Raw genomic sequence first — 18,351 nt, 5'->3', positions numbered from 1 at the left:
CTATTCTATACAACTATTTCTATGTGAATCCTCCCCAAGAAAATTGGCTAGTGATTGAGTAACTTATAAAAAGAAGCGTAAATTCTGTTGTGCTTTCCTTTTATTTTTCCTTTTTCCTTTCTCTTTTTATGGACATAATTACAATAAATGGATCATCCTATGTTCTATTTGAAGCGGTTGGACATCTTGATCCTCTTCTTGATCTCCTTTTCCAACTCTTGCTTGCCTCCTACCTCTTCTAGTTCCTGCTCAAACCGGAGGTAAACAAAATTACTTCTTCTTTGATCGTTTGCGCTTGTGAATCACTCGGTTCGCTCGATTGCGTCTCCGACAAGCAAAAGCAAAGAAACTTAGGGGCCTACCTTCGGTCCCAAGAACAGTCCATACGGCACCCCATCGAACTTCTCCGAGTGATGAAGCTATCGACGCAAATCAAAAGCAGAAGAAAGCATTCAGCAAATTATCCCACGGTTCATTAGGAACAAAGAAATTGACTTTCTTTTTTTTTTCTTTCTGATTTTTCATGGCATTTTACTTGGCAAATTTTTTCTGATTTTTCATGGGATTTACTTGGTGAGCTGCAGCAACTTTTCTCAAGTAGGGCACGTTTGCGATGGGCCCGACCGGGAACCGCCGGTGCACTAATCCATCGTGCACAAACATGTAGGCCATCCCGAACATTGTAATCCCTAGGCCCTGCAAAATTCAAAAGTCCACCGTTTCGAACTAACCCACAGGAAGAGGGAAAGCAACTTTTCTAGTCAGAATAAATCGAATTTAGTATATGCTGACAAAAAAAAAATACAAAAAAAAATCGAATTTAGTATATTGCAAAGTGGGTCTAAACGTGTCGACGGTCGAATGGCCTCTCCACACAGGCCAAACGAATTTCAGGTGCGAAAGGAAGTTCTTGGAAAGTGACATGGGGAGACTTACAGCACCAAAACAGAGTCCTGGAAGCAAACCCCTGTTCAAGAATCCGTAAAGGAGTAGAGCCATTGCAGGAATCGCATTGATGATCACGAAAACATCATTGAGCTCGAAAGGACCTTCTCTTGGTCGATGGTGAGACTGCCAAACGGAGCAAAAGGAAATGAACAAAATGGGCGACCTCCATGATGAAAACAGAGTACTCTGCTTCAAAATGAACTTCAAATTTGATATTGCGTATTGTCATGGCCAAAGCGACCCACCTCGTGCATGTGCCACAGAGAGGCATGCCACAGTTCTCTATGAGCCCATCTTGCCCAAAACTCCATACCCACCTGAATTTTTTTCACCAAAACGAATTTTGGTTGCAGCAAAATGACAAACATATTTTACCACCTGATGAAGGGAGAATAGTTATTGCATCAACAGAAAAAGAACAACGGGAAGCTTTAAACTACTCTGACCGCGGCCCCCACAGAGAGAGCGACTGTCCCAAACATTTCCAGAATCGGAAACTCTCCACCCTATGCGGAAAGGAAAAGGAATGTCACGATTCAGAACCTCTTTCTAACGAAATAATTGCATAAATAAAGCAGAGTATCGTATTTGCTTGGGATCTTGGAATCTCATCTATGATCACCTCCATTTGCCATGAGAACCGGTAGTAAACGGACGTGGCGGCCATCGAGCTTATCCCAAGGCTCGACATGATCGCGGCGACGAGGTACGCTTGCCTGTCGAGCTGTTTCCTGGCTAGCTTCTCAGCGACACGCGAGGCGATTGCACGGTTCTTGTTCTCTGCAGGCGCTTGCTCTGCTTCTCTGTTCATCACCATGCAGAGTCTTCCAGGGCTCCTGTTCCTCACGGGGCGGTCATGCTTTCGCAGGCGAATTGCGAGAGAGAAAGGGGCTGCACAAGTTCGATTGGGTTGAAGAGGGAGGGACGGTCTTTGACAGGAAAGGAAAGCTATGGCGGCGGCGGCTGCGTCGGTGGACGAAGTGGATGCTGAAATTCCAACAGCCATTGACTCAGAGCTCGAAGTTCAGAGCAAGAGCTTCAATGGACGATTCCATGTCCCAACTGAAAGTTCAGGCCAACATATATTTATGTGAGAGAGGGGCAGGGATGGGTTGAGTTGAGTCTTGGGACATGGTTTGTGGAGGGATTGGAACCAACAGAAGTGAGATGTATTCAGACACATCCGAGTTTTTCTAACATAGTTTACCAAGGCTTTTCACGTGTTCTCCCCTTGGAGTCTTGCTCTTTTTATATTGTACGTGCGAATCCGCTTGCTTGAGAAGGCATCGTGTATAAATTTTCTTCAACATTATTTAAGCTGCAAAAAACCAATCTTTGAGCGCTCGATTTGGAAACAACATATCCCTCGTTCAGAATTAGTTTTCTTTTACCTTTCTTGGCATCGACAGCCTTAAGAATCGTACGGTGCATCGGAGATTGCGATTCGGTGATCGTACTCGAGATAAATTTGAGGGGAAGGTTGAGGAGAATAAATGCGACGTGGATTCTTTTCTTTCGGCTCTCGTCCTTTGCTCGCAAGAACCTAGTTCTTTTCCTCTCTGATCACTGAATGAAAGAGATCCGAGACACTGACAGTGTAACAGTATAGCAGTACAATCTCAAAAGTAAGTGTTATGAATGGCAAAATATATTTAGCAATTACGACGAGACTCATCTCTGATCTTATGTCTAGCATTCCACCGTTCATACTGTCATGCTAGTGGGATCCTAGATGAAATATCTCCTCTTATCCAGCTTCCATTCGATTGGTTCTATTTAATGGGTCTGTGGATACTTCTGCACATGTGTTGTGAAGAAAGTTTCTGAAAAACCTTTTTATCCTTTGGCAATGCTTCAATCTCTTTTGTAAAAGAAAAACAGAAGGGATAATTACCGAAAAGTGTAAGGCTGGCAAATTTTTTTTTTAATTTTTTCATGCCATAAGAAATTACCGATGCGTCGTCCGATGCGGATCATCACGTCGGCGATTTCTAGCGACAATTGGCCGGAAAGGGTTACATTGATCAGAAGGTGCATTGGGGGCCCAAAGGTGACGAGGCTAATGGCCCAAATCAGGTCATAAAACCCATGAGGCCCAACCGATGGAAATGCTGGTGAGCTTGTTGTTACATTCGCCACAGCAATACACGATTGATCCACGAGCCCACCAATGAAATGCCTGATGACCTCATGGATCATGGGGGTTTCCGATGGGCGAAGCCTAAGTGAAGTACACGACACGTGGCGACAAGAGGATTGAGAAGCGAATGACCGAGTCATCGAGGGTTCGTCGACCGAGGAATAATCGTAAGTAAGAAATCGAGGAGCAGTTTACTGATTGCCGCGAGAGTAACGCGCAAGACAATACGGCAAGACGTTCCCGTGGAAGAAAATTATAGGGAAAATTGGTGAGAAAAAAGTCATAAACCTATTACATTTATGCCAATTCAGTATTAAATCTTTTATTGGTGTCAATTTATTTATAAACCTTTTACATTTATGACAACCGAGTTCGTCCGATCAATTTTGACCGGACATGCTGGCATGGACGTCGATTGTCCGACGTGGTACGGCCGGCGCCGACGTTAATATTTGTTTATTATTCTTTTCTATTTTAATAAATTCTTTTGGTTTTTTGGTTTTTTATATTTTGTACACTTTCTTTTTTTTTGGTTTTATTAAGGGTGGTCGACCCTCATCTAGTGTCGGTGACATTTGCCGGCCCTCTATCAAAAAATTCAAAAAAGAAAGAGAAAACTAAGAAAAATCTATAAAAATAATATTTTTTTTTTAAAAATGTCCACGTTAGCACGGGCCGTGCTGCGTAAGATGATCGACGTCCACGTCGGTAATGTCTAGTCAAAATTGATTGGATGAACTCAATTGGTACAAATGTAAAAAAATTTATGACTAAGTTGACACTAATTAAATGTTTATGACTGAATTGACACAAATATAATATCTTTAAGACTTTTTTGACACTTTTTCCAAAGATTACAATTCATAACCTCCACATATGTAACCAACTGTTCTAATTCCATAATATTTTATGCAATTTTCTTTTGTCTTTGCCTATCTATTGTTTGCACGTAATTTAGCAAATCGATATCCACAAAGTTCTTGAGATGTTAAGGCTCCATTGGAAGTCACCTTTCATAATTTAATTGGCCAGCATCATCCTCGACTAGATTTTAAAGCGAAATCATTGAGTTTAAGTGGGACGACAACTTTACAAAAATCCACGTAACACTAACAATAACAACTTTTGCATAATTTTAACTCAGAAAAAGTACCAAAAAAATCGTAAATCTATTGCATTGGTATCAATTCAGTTATAAACTTTTCAATTGAACCAGTTTAGTCCTAAATATTTTTGCATTGGTGCTAATTCAATTTATCCGGCCAATTTATGTTGGAAACCACTGCTATGAATAGCGGTTGTCCTACGTGGCATCGCCGGTGCTAACATGAAAATTTTAAATAATTTTTTGATTTTTTAATTATTTTTATTTTTATTCTCTTGCGGTTTTTTTTTTCCCTTCCCCTATTTGTGGCCGGCTGGCAAGGGTTGGCCTCGTCGAGTCGAAGGGGAGTGTCGGCGAGACCGACCCTCACCCACCCTTGACCGGGTGAGGGTTGGCCTCGCCGAACCTTGCTAGGGCAAGGGTTAGCCTCTCTTAGAGGAGGAGGCCAAGGTGAGCCTTGCCTCGCCCAGCGAGGCCAAGCCCCGCCCGAGATGATGTCACCTTTGCTTGGGTGAGGGTCGGTTTCACTAGATCTAGTGAGGGGGACCTTATCGGCACTGCCCTTGGCCCGGTGAGGTCGACTCTTGCCTGTGATCGGCATGTGCGACCTCGTCCATGGGCAATGCCGGTGGCCAGCCAGCCACAAACAAGGCAAAAACAAAAAAGCAAGGGAAAGAAAAACAAAAAATAGCAACAAAAAATTCAAAAAATTATAAAAAAAAATTCCATGCCGATGCCAACGATACTAAGGAAAATGACCGGAGTCCACATTAGTGTTTCAGGCTTCAATTGGCCCGATGGACTGAATTGGTGCCGGTGCAAAAAAGTTTAGGATTAAATTGGTCAAATTAAAAGGTTTATGACTGAATTGATATCAATGCAATAGGTGTATGACTTTTTTTGGTACTTTTTCCATTTCCACTCAATTAAGACTTCCAAAGATGGAGATCTCATTCATGGTATACATGACTCATCCCCAGATATAGTACTATACTACTCTTTGCATTGTCAATTGTCCTCAATCATAATTACTTTATTAACGGTCCTTAAACATACTCACACATACATATACTAATGGGAAGATGGTGCATTTCTCAAATTCAAAAGGAGGTCTAGACATGACGATTTCATAGGCGATCCGGCCATTCGAAGAAAAAACTAGTCTGATGGAACCGAGAACTCGGAATCGGAACCCGTAGGATCCGATTTGATTCCAGGTTCCAAGGTATGTAGGGTAGGTTTTAGGTTCCAAAAATTAATGAACCTATTCCAATGGGTAGGTTCCGGGTTCTACTACCTAGAACCTAGAACCCGGAATTTGGAACCTAAACTCTAGATCCCGAAATAAATTTTTATATTTGTCTTGGTATATGTTTTTGCATGATCCTATAATGTTCTATGGCATCCGATGATGAGTGTCTAATCTAGAGTCAAACAAATTTTTAGGTTTCAGGTTTCAAAAAATGATAAACATGTTCCAATGGATTGGTTTCAAATTCTAAATGTAACATGTACGGAACCTAAAACCACTCACCTCTATTTTCTCTTAGATGTTGTAGCGTTCACTCTCATTTTACTTAACTAAAAATGAAAAAAGAAAAGAAAATAAAAGAAATTGATAGGTTCTCGGGTACCTTCGAACCGACCCTAGAACCTGTTATAGGGTAGGTTCCAGGTTTCAAGATATGACGGGTAGGTTCCAGGTTCCAAAAAATGAGGAACCCGCTTCGACGGATAGGTTTTAGGTGGAACCCGTAAGGAACCTGGAACCGTTCACCCCTATGAATGGGGCTTGTGGATTGCGTGCTTACATGTAAGAACTCATTGAAAAAGTAATTTGCAATTATTCCCTACAGATCTAGTGACTAAAATCAATCAATCGTCCATGTTATTATATTAGACCTTCAAATTTTTTTTTAAAAAAATATTATACTTATCAAATGGGTGAGTCTGGTCGGGTTTTGATTGGGCCATAAATGATCCCATTAAAATTGGCCCATTTAACTCATTTATGACCTATTTATCTCAATGTAGATTTTTCGGCCTATACCCGATCCATTTATCTCAATGGAAATTTCAAGTTTTCTATTGAGTTAAATGTAAACGAGATCTTAATATAAATATTAACGCCCGTTTAATAATACATTATTCGATACTATGTTTTTTGATTTTTATTACCAATTATACAGTTTTAACAGCCATATTTTGCATAAATGTAGTAATGAACATGACAATAAATTCATAAAAAGTAAAGCAAATGCGAAAAAGAAACAACCCGAGCAGTATCAGGTAAAGTAATACAAGACCTCGTTATAATGCTCCAAGAAAATTTTGATCAATGATATCAAAAGGCATTAAATCGCTAATCCGAGAAGAAATTCTCCAGCTATATCAACATAACCATGAACCAAACACTAGAAGCTCACAAACCACTAATGGAAAATCATCAGTCAAAAGAAATTAACAAAAATGAAAAAAAGCTTCCAAAACTGAAGTAGAGGAGGAGGAGGAGGAGGAGAAGAAGGGAGGATGGAATGGTTTCATACACAAACTGGTTCGAGACTCATGATGCCTCTTTTCTTAAACGGAGTAAGTGGGTTTGTAAATAAATTCATAATGGACCCATTTACGACCCATTTATTTTAAACTCTTTAGTTTGTAAAACTCATTAAGCTTTCCTACGAAATCTGTTATGACCCATTTGAATGCTTTTGAGTCATTAAATGAGTTTTAGACCTATTTTGACAGGTCTATGTATTATAACCCCGTACATAATCCCAAGTATAATTCTTTGCAAGGTCTGTTGTCATCCGACCTACTTCATGATCGCCTCTACACTGCCATCAGCTTCAAGATTTGGAAAATTTCTTGGTCATTCTTCTTCAATTCATGGGTATAGATTGATCCTCCGCTCTTTCGCTGGTATACATACAAACTAGTCGGGCTTTGGTGGGCTAGGAACAGGATGCATTCTAGATAGTGACATGCCTCGGCCAACACACGTTCGAATTTTCTACATTCAGCCAAGACTTCATTGGCTTAAATATCACTCATTGGCCCCTAGAGCAAAGCAAGCCCTCTAGTCCCCTATTGATCTCGTACTGAGTCAATAGGGATTCTTTGGGGGCAACTTTCTCTTGTTTCGAGTAACTTCTTTCACATTTGGTGATGATAGCCATCAAACGTCCATCGAGATACTTCGGTTTCGACGCGTTTAGTATACTCCCACAGTCAATTCATTTGAGTTCAATTAGCATCATACGGCTGTAGAATTTCGCGGTGCGAGCTCAATTTCATTCTAATTCCGAAAGCGATTATCGAGCAGTGCGAGAATAAGATTTTTTTTTTTTTTTATCGAGCCAGTGATATGATTTTGCTCATGTATATGCCTCCTGCCCATGCAACCACGAATCACTTTGCATTTTCAGCTTTGCTTATTAGAAAACATTCAGAAGTCATTTCTTTGCATCAGCCGTCAACGGAAATCGATCCCCTCACACACCCCCCCCTCCCCGAGACGATTAACTCGCGGTATCAAGTTTAATGTGTCTTCGCAATCAAATTTCCAGGACACAGACGGTGTTTTCCATCACTTACTTTCTTCTCACCCGGCCTGGTAAGAAGAGCAGATGATTGATGCTCTTCTTCCTCGTTACTACCAGTTGAAGGTTGGCAGTTTCTCTTCTTGTTTTTTCTTCCTTTTGCCCCATCTTGACAGCTGATTTGACGCGGCCGTATGCATTGTTCCCTTGAATTCGGAACAGTGAGCGCACCAAAGGAAGTTGCGAGTGAGGGCTACATGTAGGTCTCCTGCGTTGCTCGCCAGTCATGCCCTCCTTTTTCTTGATCCCCACCACACACCCCCGCCTCATCATCTCGGCTTTCTCTCTTTTATTCACTTCCTTTTTCTACCAGTTTTCACTACATATCCATGTCAAATGTCAATTAGCTCCCCCACCTTCTTTTCAATTGTCCCGTCCTTGTACATGAGGGTCCTCAGCTGAGATCATTGGCCACTGAGGAATTGACATGTAGAAGATTCTGTGGATTGATCTTCCTATGATTATGCTTTGCTGTCTGTTATTAAATGTTCAACATGGCAGTCAGTGAATGGTAGGTGCATTTGAAACAGGTAAATTCATGGAGTTGGAAGTCCAGATAGAGCGGGACAAGTGTCATCTTGGATTTTTATGGCGAAGAGCACATTGAACGATTTGAATTTGATGCAAAAGACAATGGATGGAGAAAAGAAGTCACCCTTTCTTTAGAGTTATTATAAGGTACTTCGGATAGAAGAATGCATAATACATGAGCAAAATTACAATTTGCCTTGTGTCTTTATATATCCATTTGTATGCAAGAAATTTATAGTTTTGAAGAGAGGTAAATTTATGACCTTAATTACTTTCATTTAGAATTGAAAGACCATCGTCTTTCATTAAATGACTCTTTCAGTTTGTTGATGGCCAAAAGTTCGAGTTCCTGTCTTTACATGTTAGTTTTTGGGACTCTTCATTTAAAAATAGATATCTTTCTTCTGCACTAATGCACCTTCCATGATCAATTCTATTTTTTTTTAAACACCCTTTGAATTATTTTTTTTCTTGGTCGCAATACCTTTTGAAATTCAACCGCCATCTTCCTTGATTTTTCTTCAAAGGTCTGCTCAATCTCTAGATTTGTTGAGAAAAACACCTCTCACGCACCAATATTGTTACCTCCGTAATCATGGTATCAAATGGATGTACTCACAGAGGATCTTCGAGTGTAATGGCCAGAAGCATCATGAGGAATCTTTCGTACCCCTAGCGATCACCTACTCGGTCAAATCAAAGACAGGTCATCCACGATGAGTTCGAAAGGACACAGCCGGATGCGGCTTTGCCCTAAGCGACAGCTCCAACTCCAAGTAGGAATCAAAACATAAATAGTTGAGCACATGCTGACCGGTGTTCCTACAATAATTTCCTCAAGAATGGTCAACCAAATGATTGATCTTATAGTACTCTTCTCTCATTTGCTTTTCATGGGTGACAAAAACCTAATTTCTGCCTCACACTGGAAAAATTCAGGAGTTGGGCTTCATGAAACTTCATAACTTGTTAAGATATTTTTCCTTGTTTAATCAGTCGCCACTTTCGTTTATTATAAAACAAAGGATCTGTACAGTTTTTTCACCATTTTCTGAACAGCCCTGATTGTCACTTCGTGGATGGAAACCAAACGAGGTTCAATCCAAAGGAGGCGTTCTCCTGAAATGACTGAATATGCATCTTTAGATAGGGTTAAATTATAAGGGCGGCTGAGGAAAAACCTAAGGTTGTGGCTCTACCACTTCTTTTTCGTTTTCAAGTACCATCAAAGGGACAGTAGTTTGACATCCAAGACGACATTTGAGGGCCATAGGAATTATATCTCCTGGCCCATCGCCCAACCACAATGCTTCAAGCATGTCTGGGCACTAAAAGGCCTGACTAGACCTCCATGGTTTCATGGCTAATTGATCGTCTATGGAATTACTTTCCATTATCTGATCTCAAAAGATTGCCTCCACCTAATGTAGTTTAATATCCGCACCCCCTTTTAAGAGGATATTTGTCCCAAAAAGCCCTCAATCTTATATGGCGGCGGCCAATTCAGTCCTAAACCTCTCAATTATGCCAACTTAGTCCTAAATTGTTTAACGATTTTTCAACTCAATCCCAAACCTTTTAATCTTGTCAATTCAGTCCTAAACCTCTTTGATATTTTGACAATCTAGTTTTAAACATATTATTTGGATAATTGCGTGAAAGGACTACATTGACAAATGTCACAAAGTTTATAACTAACTTGGCACAATTGAAAGATTTAGGACTAAATTAGCAAATGGTCAAAAGATTTAGGGCCAAATTGGCCGCCGTGTAAATAGATTTACAACTTTTTGAACAATTTTTCCCAAGAGCTTTTAACTTTCCAATGAGCACCACTTTTGATGAAATGCCACCAACTGTTCAAGAGCATAATCAAGGATCGTGTAAGCCAGAGACGACCATGCCCACAATGACCACTCTCATGAAGTCATTTTGCCTTACCAGATTCCTTCCCACCGCACTAAATCTATATCTGAATTGAACTAGCTGCATTTCTTTCTCTCTTAAGATCACATGCCACTCGTTGGCCCACTAACAATAAATTCGCCTAATTTTCTCCACCTTTTAGTATAAATCTCTCACCTAAAGGCACCCATTATCTTGACTTAACCCCAATTAATTAAAAATCTCCAACCCCCATCCCCCTAAGCATTGTCGATATTCATTACTAGCATAGCATCTCATGTACAGTTCTGACCGTGGGTTATGCCACTCAACTACTTCTCAAGGGTCCTATTTTAAAACCTCATCTCGAGCTTGACGCGATCTTACGAGGAAGCTTTGATTGACATTGCTGGCTAGTTTGGGACAACATGTAGTGAAGAACCACCTAGCTAATCATACTTTGTGGCTAATATTGCTCTAAACGGGTGATCTTTGAGCCCACTTGATTAGGACACTTAACCAACTCGTTCTACTTGTTGAACCAACAGTTTCCAAGTTAATTCTTTCAAAAATTGCCAATTCTTCGGCTTGACCTGACATGTATGTGTATACATGTACCTCTATAAGAATCCTAGCCTTTCTTATATCGAGACCCTCCTGCTATGGTTGGAGAGAGATTAACTTAAGTGCTTCAAACTAAATCAAAATTGTTCAAAAGTTGAAGAGAGAATAGCAAGTGAAGCTCACTAAGAATAATTTCCATGCTCCAGCTAATAGGAGTTAGGAACAGCTTATGTTCTTTATTATGGTGTGGATTAGTAGACAGTTGCCTACTCAAGCGGTGATACAACGTTACCTCCTTCATTTGTGCTTTCACCAACAATGAGGAATTTTACCTTGATAGTACTAATTGAACTCATTGTCTTTTGCATTTTTGTTTTTTCATTTTTGTTTTGGGCCACAGCTCATTGTCTTTTGTTAAAAATATAAAATGGAGCCTATGTGAAGCATCGACATGTTCGCTCTTGCATTAATTCCGGAAAACTGGCTAAGATTAACACGTACGAAACATGATGCAGTTAACACAGTAATCATGATATAGAAGGCAAACCATATTTTCCTGCATTTGAATCACGAGCCAAAAAAGGTGGAAACTCTTTGCTGCAATCAAATTGAGGTTTGTTCTCATTCCATGTATACTAGGGAAGAGAAAAGTACTCGTCTGTACATATCCGATGTGGTCTATGATCGTATGTATGGTCGGCACACATGTAACTTGCTAAGGAAATCACCAGTAAGAGAATTTCTCCTTTCTCTCAAGAAATTTGCACTTTTGCCCTAACAAGTTTAGCTAAGTTTTCTCTTCTACTGATGTAAATCAGTAGGTAATGTGTTATCTTTTTGTTCAAATAGATCAGAGATGAGATCGGAAAGCTTGCATTTTCCCTCAACTACCAAAAGGGCACGCGTGTGTGGATATATATATATATCCGAAAAGAGAAATATTAGAACCCACTCTAAATACGTCTATATATATTAGGGTTTTCACCCTCCTTCCATTTTGTGAATATAAAACTTGCTAAACAGATCTGAAAGAGCGACCATGAGCAGAGGAAGTAGCTATGGCGGAGGGCAAAGTTCCTTAGGCTACCTTTTTGGATCCGACGAGCAAACGCCTCCACCTCCAACTCCACGGGCTGCAAACCCACCGCCGTATGGAATTGACCCGATCACGACGAACACACCACCACGTGGTGTTGATACGATCGCAGAGAAGAATCAAGACAGCCTTCCTCCATCTGATGATCGAAAGCCAAACATTTCCAACAATTACCACAGAGCTCAAGGTCAAAACTCAGGGAACTTCATCACGGTGAGCGATTTTTGCCCATCCAACTGTGTACTGCCCCTAGTTCATGTACATCCTCTTCTCATTCTCGAGAAGTTATCTGCAGGAGCGTCCATCGACACAGGTCAAATCAGTTCCTGGAGGAGATTCATCTCTTGGGTACTTGTTTGGAGATAAGTGAGTGATGCTCATTCCCTTAGCCGAAACATATAGCGGGTGTGTATTGTGATTTCTGTAGTAAACTACACAATCCAATAAGGGGATCTAGCAACTTTAAGGGTTGGATTTGAGAGAAAGGAGTGAACGATTTATGTGGGGTTTCAGCTTGTTTTCACTGTGATTTGGCTTTGTCGTGGGAAGCTCAACCAGTTCAGTCTATGGTGGGTGTAAGATTGCATGATTGTGTCTGAATCTTGATTTCTTTCCAAATGCCAAATTTGGAAATTTAAAAAGCAACACTTCCCACTTCTATTCGCATTGGTGTTCTCTTTAAGACCACTCATCTTTAATTAAACTGAGTTTGAACGCCCCACCTTTCAGTTTTTAATTCAGGAAGGTAAAGATACCTCATTTGAATAATCTTCTTCTTTAGATCATTGTCCAGAGATTTGTCTTAAAAGATGAGTTTTATCTCATGTTTGTCTCCATCGTTCCTTCATCTCCAAGTACTAAGCACAAAAGTAAATATCGGATTTGTGTCAGGGTGATGAAATTGTATGTTAGCATAGCTGATGAATTTTTTAGTGTACTACTTCATGGTCATGCATAAAATATTGCACTCTGAATTTTGGAGATTCGTGCATGGCTGCTGATAGTTCTTGCTTTCATGCTTCATTTCATATATTTAAATCTGTTGTTGGCAGACAGAAATATCACAAACCCAGTTTTAACTTTCCCATTTCTTCTTAAGTTTGTTCCTTTTGTGGGTATCTTCAAGGAAAAAAAAGGACAAATTTATCCAAATTCATTCTCATTTTTCATGAGAAGCGGAATAAATACCAAGTGTTCATGGAACTCCCTCCCCAAGGATAAATACCATAGTCGTCTCCATATGTACATTTCTTTCATTCTTTCAGTTCCACCTCATTTCTCACTTCTTATGTCCATTGATGGTTAATTGTCTTGACGATCTGGTGATTTTCCTACCCTAAAGGACTCTAAGCTTCCTTCTTTTTTACCAAATTTGCAGAGATGAATGAAAGAAACGATGAAAACCAAAATGTAAATTACCTGTAGGCAGGTGTTTAATTTTGTTATGCGGGTGTCAGTATACGCTGGTATACTAGCAGTTGACGGCCATCTTCTAATTCCAAACATGCATCTCTCTCTCTCTCTCTCTCTCTCTCTCTCTCTTCTCTGCTAGTTGATGTAATGCGCGCTTGTGTAAGTACATACATACGAGTGTATGATGTGCACTACTTCATTCCATTCTCTTATTAAAATTCACAATTTATCTGTTGAGCTAAAAATGTGCGAGCATAATATGATTAGCAAGAAAACCCTAAAGAACATGCCGTCGAGAGCTCGCCTGTTCTTAGCCCCCACTTCTACGACCGTGAGCTTTAGGCTTCGTTTGTTTCACAAAAAATGAGTGATTTGAAAAGTATTTTTCTAAAAATGATAACTTATATCGCTTGAAATAATTAGTCAATTAATATATTCATTATAAACATCTTCGGGGACGTTGAAAATATTTTTAGTTCATTCATTTTTGAAAGCGATACAAATATCATTTTTACAAAAGTATTCTAGAAAAATCCTTCAATTTTCGCGAAACAAAAACATCCTTAGTCTTGCTAATTTCTAGACGTTTTTCTCAGTTGAACTTACCCATGAACACATGGGCCTTAAAGCAGGGATTAAATCCCACTTCTTCTAGGTGTGCACAGGTTGGCCAACATACGAGATGACCGTAGTTTAGCAAAAAGGGAAAATATTCATGTCCCAAACTTCCTCCCCTACATGTGTGAGCTTTAATCTAACTTTATCTTTGAGCGGGAGAGAGACCAAACTCTGTGTGTGTGTGTGTGTGTGTGTGTGAGAGAGAGAGAGAGAGAGAGAGAGAGAGAGAGAGAGATCTTTTTTGGAAGAGAAATTACATTGAATTGGTAAAACTGCTATATTAAGCAATGGTGAATGCTATTGGAAGTCAAATAGCAAAGTACCTAATGCAGAATTTTGATTTAGAAAGTAGAAGATGGGGAAGGGAGTGGACATATAATGTGAGGATGTTTAATTTGATATACTATCATTTGTTGTCTTTGTTTAAATTGAACACAAGGTGTTTTGAACTTTGACAACACTAGGCCTTATGTTCCGGCTCATTTTAACTTCATATGTCTTTGATATGTCTTTGGCATTTCTGAAGATAAAACCAAAATGCAACACAAGATGAACTCTTCAAGTTTACATACAAAGAAGGAAAATAAACAAGCAGGAAAAAAAAGAAGAAGCATTTCACATATAAATTGAGAAGATGAGTTAGTGGATTGTTCGGTTATAGTACTTTAAATATATTGATAAACATATAAATGATGTGATTTATACTTCCAAAACATGTGTTAAGATGAATGCAACACGTTACATTACAAATGATAGCTAATGGTAGGATCATCCTCCAACATATATTCAAGGTTACTTCCAAAATTATGGAATAAAATCCAAGATTTTCACGAGTCTTGATGAAGGATTTGATCCGTTAAGCCAATTCCTTCTTCCCAATTAGCTTCTATCTACTATTTTTGTAAAAAGCTTTGCTAGCATAACAGTTTTTAAATGAATGTAAGAATAATAGATTTTTAAAAGAGTAGATCCCATAATAGTATTTAATTAATTATTATTTATTTTTTCTAAAATAGGTTGTTAGTCTTACAGTCACCTAAAAGCTGTTACATAGTCAATTCTCTTTTGTAAAGGCGACGGGTGAAAATGACACCATCATATGCAATGAAAGCACCAAATAAGACCAAAATCAGTAACTATAGTTGAAAGTTCAAAATCCTACTTGTACTTTTCAGAGTTTGACACATTACCTTATATTCTCTAATTCTATTTTTGCTCTAGAACGATAGCAACTTAGGCCCAGTGAAATCCCAAAAGAAGCTATGGGCTTTGGAGTGTGCCAGTCATTTAGACCCTATAAGAAAGAAAGCATGGATACCAGAAAGTAGAAAAATATGATAACTTAATGGCTAGTCTACAATCGGTTTTTGGCTAACAAGGAGTGTCCAAGGCACTTTGAGCGATCGCAGGATCTCGCATTACCATGCCGATCATATCGTTTGACAACGAGATTATTGATAGAATGTATACTCAAAAGCGAAGAAGTCCATACATCGGTGGGTGAGGCTTATTTGGGTCGCGCTATAAAATACCCTGGCTAAACCTATTGATGGCCGATGTGAAACTTACGCTTTTGAATCTCAATTAATTGAATCTCCCACTACAAATAGGTATAAGAGTCATTCTATCGCATATTCGAGATCGTGTTCGTCCTCACTCACTCTTTTAGATAGAGAAATCAAAGAAGTTCAACCCACAAAAATTTATAGGGTTAGCTCAAAATTAACATCAATACGGCATATACCGAGACATCTTATCAAAACTTAATTATGAAGCGATGTGGCAATTATCTATTGGATTAAAGAAGTCGATCATTCAATTCACGGGTCCTACCTATTTGAATACTCAACTAAAACTTGTCATATCAATTCTTAAGATTGTATTAAGAAAATTTCTTAGTATATATAGCATTTTCCCAAAAAGAAAACTCCAAGATAATGAAGACGTTTTGTGGCTCAACTTATAAACTTAGATCGATCAGTATTCTTGATCATATTGAATGAAAAAATAATCAATAACTTGTGTAATCTTGGCGACTAAAGTTTCAACCCGCCGCACTCAAACGTTGGTGATGAGAGGTCACTACTCACTAGAGGTTATCTCAAACATGGTTTATTATTATATCCAGGCAATATAGTAATTGTCTTCCTCATTTCCTATTATTTCCTCGTTGCATTAGTTCTCCAGTGCACATTGCACTATCTATGAATTGGACCTGCCCACATTAGCTGCTTATCTACTATCTTTATGAAAATGACGAGTGAAAGTGACACCATCATATGCAGTGAAAATCGCTAAATCAGACAAAATCAGTAACTATAGTGGAAAGTTCAAAATCCTACTTGTACTTTTTGGACTTTGATGTATTACCTTGTATTCTCAAATCGTACTATTCCTTTAGACCGACAGCATCTTAGGCCCAGTGAAATCCCGAAAGGAGCTATGGGCTTTGGAGTGTTTAAGTCATTTAGACCCTGTAAGAAAGAAAGCATGAAAACCAGAAAGTAGAAAAATATGATAACTTAGGACATGTTTGATAACATTTCTATTTCAAAAAAGTGGTTCTAATTAGAATCGATTTTTTTTTATTCTATTCCCTGGATGAGTTTTAGAGAATCAAAATGTGTTTGGTAACTGCAGATTGCTCCCAAAACAGAAACGCGTTTGGTAATCGCACAAAATTTTTGTTCTGGAAAATAATTTCTCTTCCCAATTTGTCATTTAAATCAAATAATTACATAATCACATTTGATGACTCTTATCAGACCCCACAATTGTTAGCCTATTGTACCATGACATTTTTTTGGCCAAAATAGAAATGCTTCCGATTTGTTCCTTGGAATGATAATATGCTAAAATTGTTGTTTTCTCATACTTCTCTTGAGGCTATGCATATACCAAGAATGAAAGAGGTGACTTTGAATTTTTTTTTTTTATAGAATTTTCGGGATTTTTTGGAACGATTTGCCTATAAGGGGCAAAATATCATTTGGGAGAAATCGAAAGACAAAATCATCAAAAATAGGATTGACCAGCTGAAGTGATCATCTCCTAATCTGTGAGATTCTTTTTTTTGGAATTTTTTAAAATTTTTAATGATTTTTAATGATTTTTTCATTAATTTTCGAAATTTTTATTAAAAAAATTATCCGAATTGGGTCGAGTTGACCCGGCCCATTCCTCATGGGCACCCGATAAAAGTGAAAGAAGACTATCATTGCCTTTGCCTTTGTGATTCTCAAAAGTGTTCTTTTTTAGAGAATCAACTTTTTTTTGGTGTTCCAGGCAGCAGAATCAAAATCAAAATCATTTGCGTTACCAAACATGTTTATGATTCTTTTTTGTTCCGGAGAATAGAAATAGAGGAACACAAAACGTTATCAAACAAGCCCTTAATGTCTAGTCTACGATCCGTTTTGTTTTGTGCTAACATGGAGTGTCAAGGAGATTTTGAGCACTCATTAGCGATAACATGATGTTGCATTCCCAATCCCGACCATATCGTTTGATATTGGGATAATCGATTAGAACGTAGAATTATAAATGAAAAAAGTCCTTATATCGGTGAGTGAGGCTTAGTTGGGTCGTGTTATAAATATTGGTGTTTGTTTGTAAAACAAACAAATAAGGCATGTTCCTTGTCCCACATAGGAGGGATGAGATAGTGCAAGACATTTTAAATATGAGAAATGGGTGAGTAAGCTAAACCTCACCATACCCGGGTACGAGTGCCCGAATTTGGCCGATTCTATTCAACAATTATTTTTTTTTTATTGAATTTTGAAATTAATTATTTTTATAATTTTATTTCATTATTTTTTAAATTGTGACTGATCGGACATCAACGGTTGTGTTCGAATGACGGTTATCACACACGAAAGGTCATGTTCGAATTGCAATTTTTTGAACATGAATAGGTGCGTTCGTATGGGCGGTTCGAATATCAAGAGGTGTGTTCTATTCATATTATATAATAGATAGTTCTATTTAATTTGCGTAATTACTTTCATTTTCGTTTTCTTTCAAAAGAGAGATATTCATCTTTCCATTCTTTCACAGAGAGTTTTAGGAGATTTACTGGAATTGATATCTAGTATTCTTACGGTGACTTTGTTGTATCCTGAAGGGAATTTATCAGAAACCTATAGCAATTTCATGGGACAAATTGATCATAAAAGAGAGTAATTACATACCTCAAAGTCCGACCACATTGTTACTCCATTTCGTTCGATAATTTTCCAACAATAAATGCCTTAGTCAAACCTATTGATGGCTGATGTAAAACTTACGCTTCTGAATCTCGATTAATTAAATCTCCCTATATAGATATTATTTTGAGACATTCCATATTCGGGCCTCTTCATACTGGACTTATTGCTGTTGATAACAATCCTTGCAGTTAGTCCAAAAGAGAATCCGCAAGTTTACTATCCCATTATATACTTGAACC

At 38.5% G+C, this 18,351-nt stretch overlaps 2 protein-coding genes across 3 annotated transcripts; one reads left to right on the top strand and one right to left on the bottom strand.

Annotated features, from left to right (window-relative positions):
- Positions 1-106: 106 nt before the first annotated feature.
- LOC115740893 (beta-carotene hydroxylase 2, chloroplastic-like) lies at positions 107-2,173 on the bottom strand. 2 transcript variants are annotated; one of them, XM_030674536.2, is made up of 7 exons: positions 1,571-2,173; positions 1,395-1,454; positions 1,194-1,265; positions 937-1,071; positions 571-696; positions 363-419; positions 107-245 (listed from the first exon to the last, which is right to left on the bottom strand). In XM_030674536.2, exons 1-7 carry the CDS (start codon positions 1,952-1,954, stop codon positions 165-167), a joined length of 915 nt encoding a protein of 304 aa, XP_030530396.1. In that variant the 5' UTR covers positions 1,955-2,173; the 3' UTR covers positions 107-164. The 2 variants fall into 2 exon arrangements, with proteins under 2 accessions (XP_030530396.1, XP_048140896.1); XM_048284939.1 differs by lacking the exon at positions 107-245 and having other exon boundaries at positions 408-498; positions 536-696.
- Positions 2,174-11,730: 9,557 nt separating this feature from the next.
- Positions 11,731-12,470, top strand: LOC115740894 (protein SPIRAL1-like 5). Its single transcript, XM_030674537.2, has 2 exons — positions 11,731-12,083; positions 12,166-12,470. Exons 1-2 carry the CDS (start codon positions 11,814-11,816, stop codon positions 12,238-12,240), a joined length of 345 nt encoding a protein of 114 aa, XP_030530397.1. The 5' UTR covers positions 11,731-11,813; the 3' UTR covers positions 12,241-12,470.
- Positions 12,471-18,351: the final 5,881 nt, after the last annotated feature.

Source organism: Rhodamnia argentea, chromosome 9 (assembly GCF_020921035.1).
Source record: "Rhodamnia argentea isolate NSW1041297 chromosome 9, ASM2092103v1, whole genome shotgun sequence".
NCBI lineage: Eukaryota > Viridiplantae > Streptophyta > Magnoliopsida > Myrtales > Myrtaceae > Rhodamnia > Rhodamnia argentea.
Note: the sequence above shows the minus strand (reverse complement) of the source record. Positions and strands in the feature narration are given on the sequence as shown.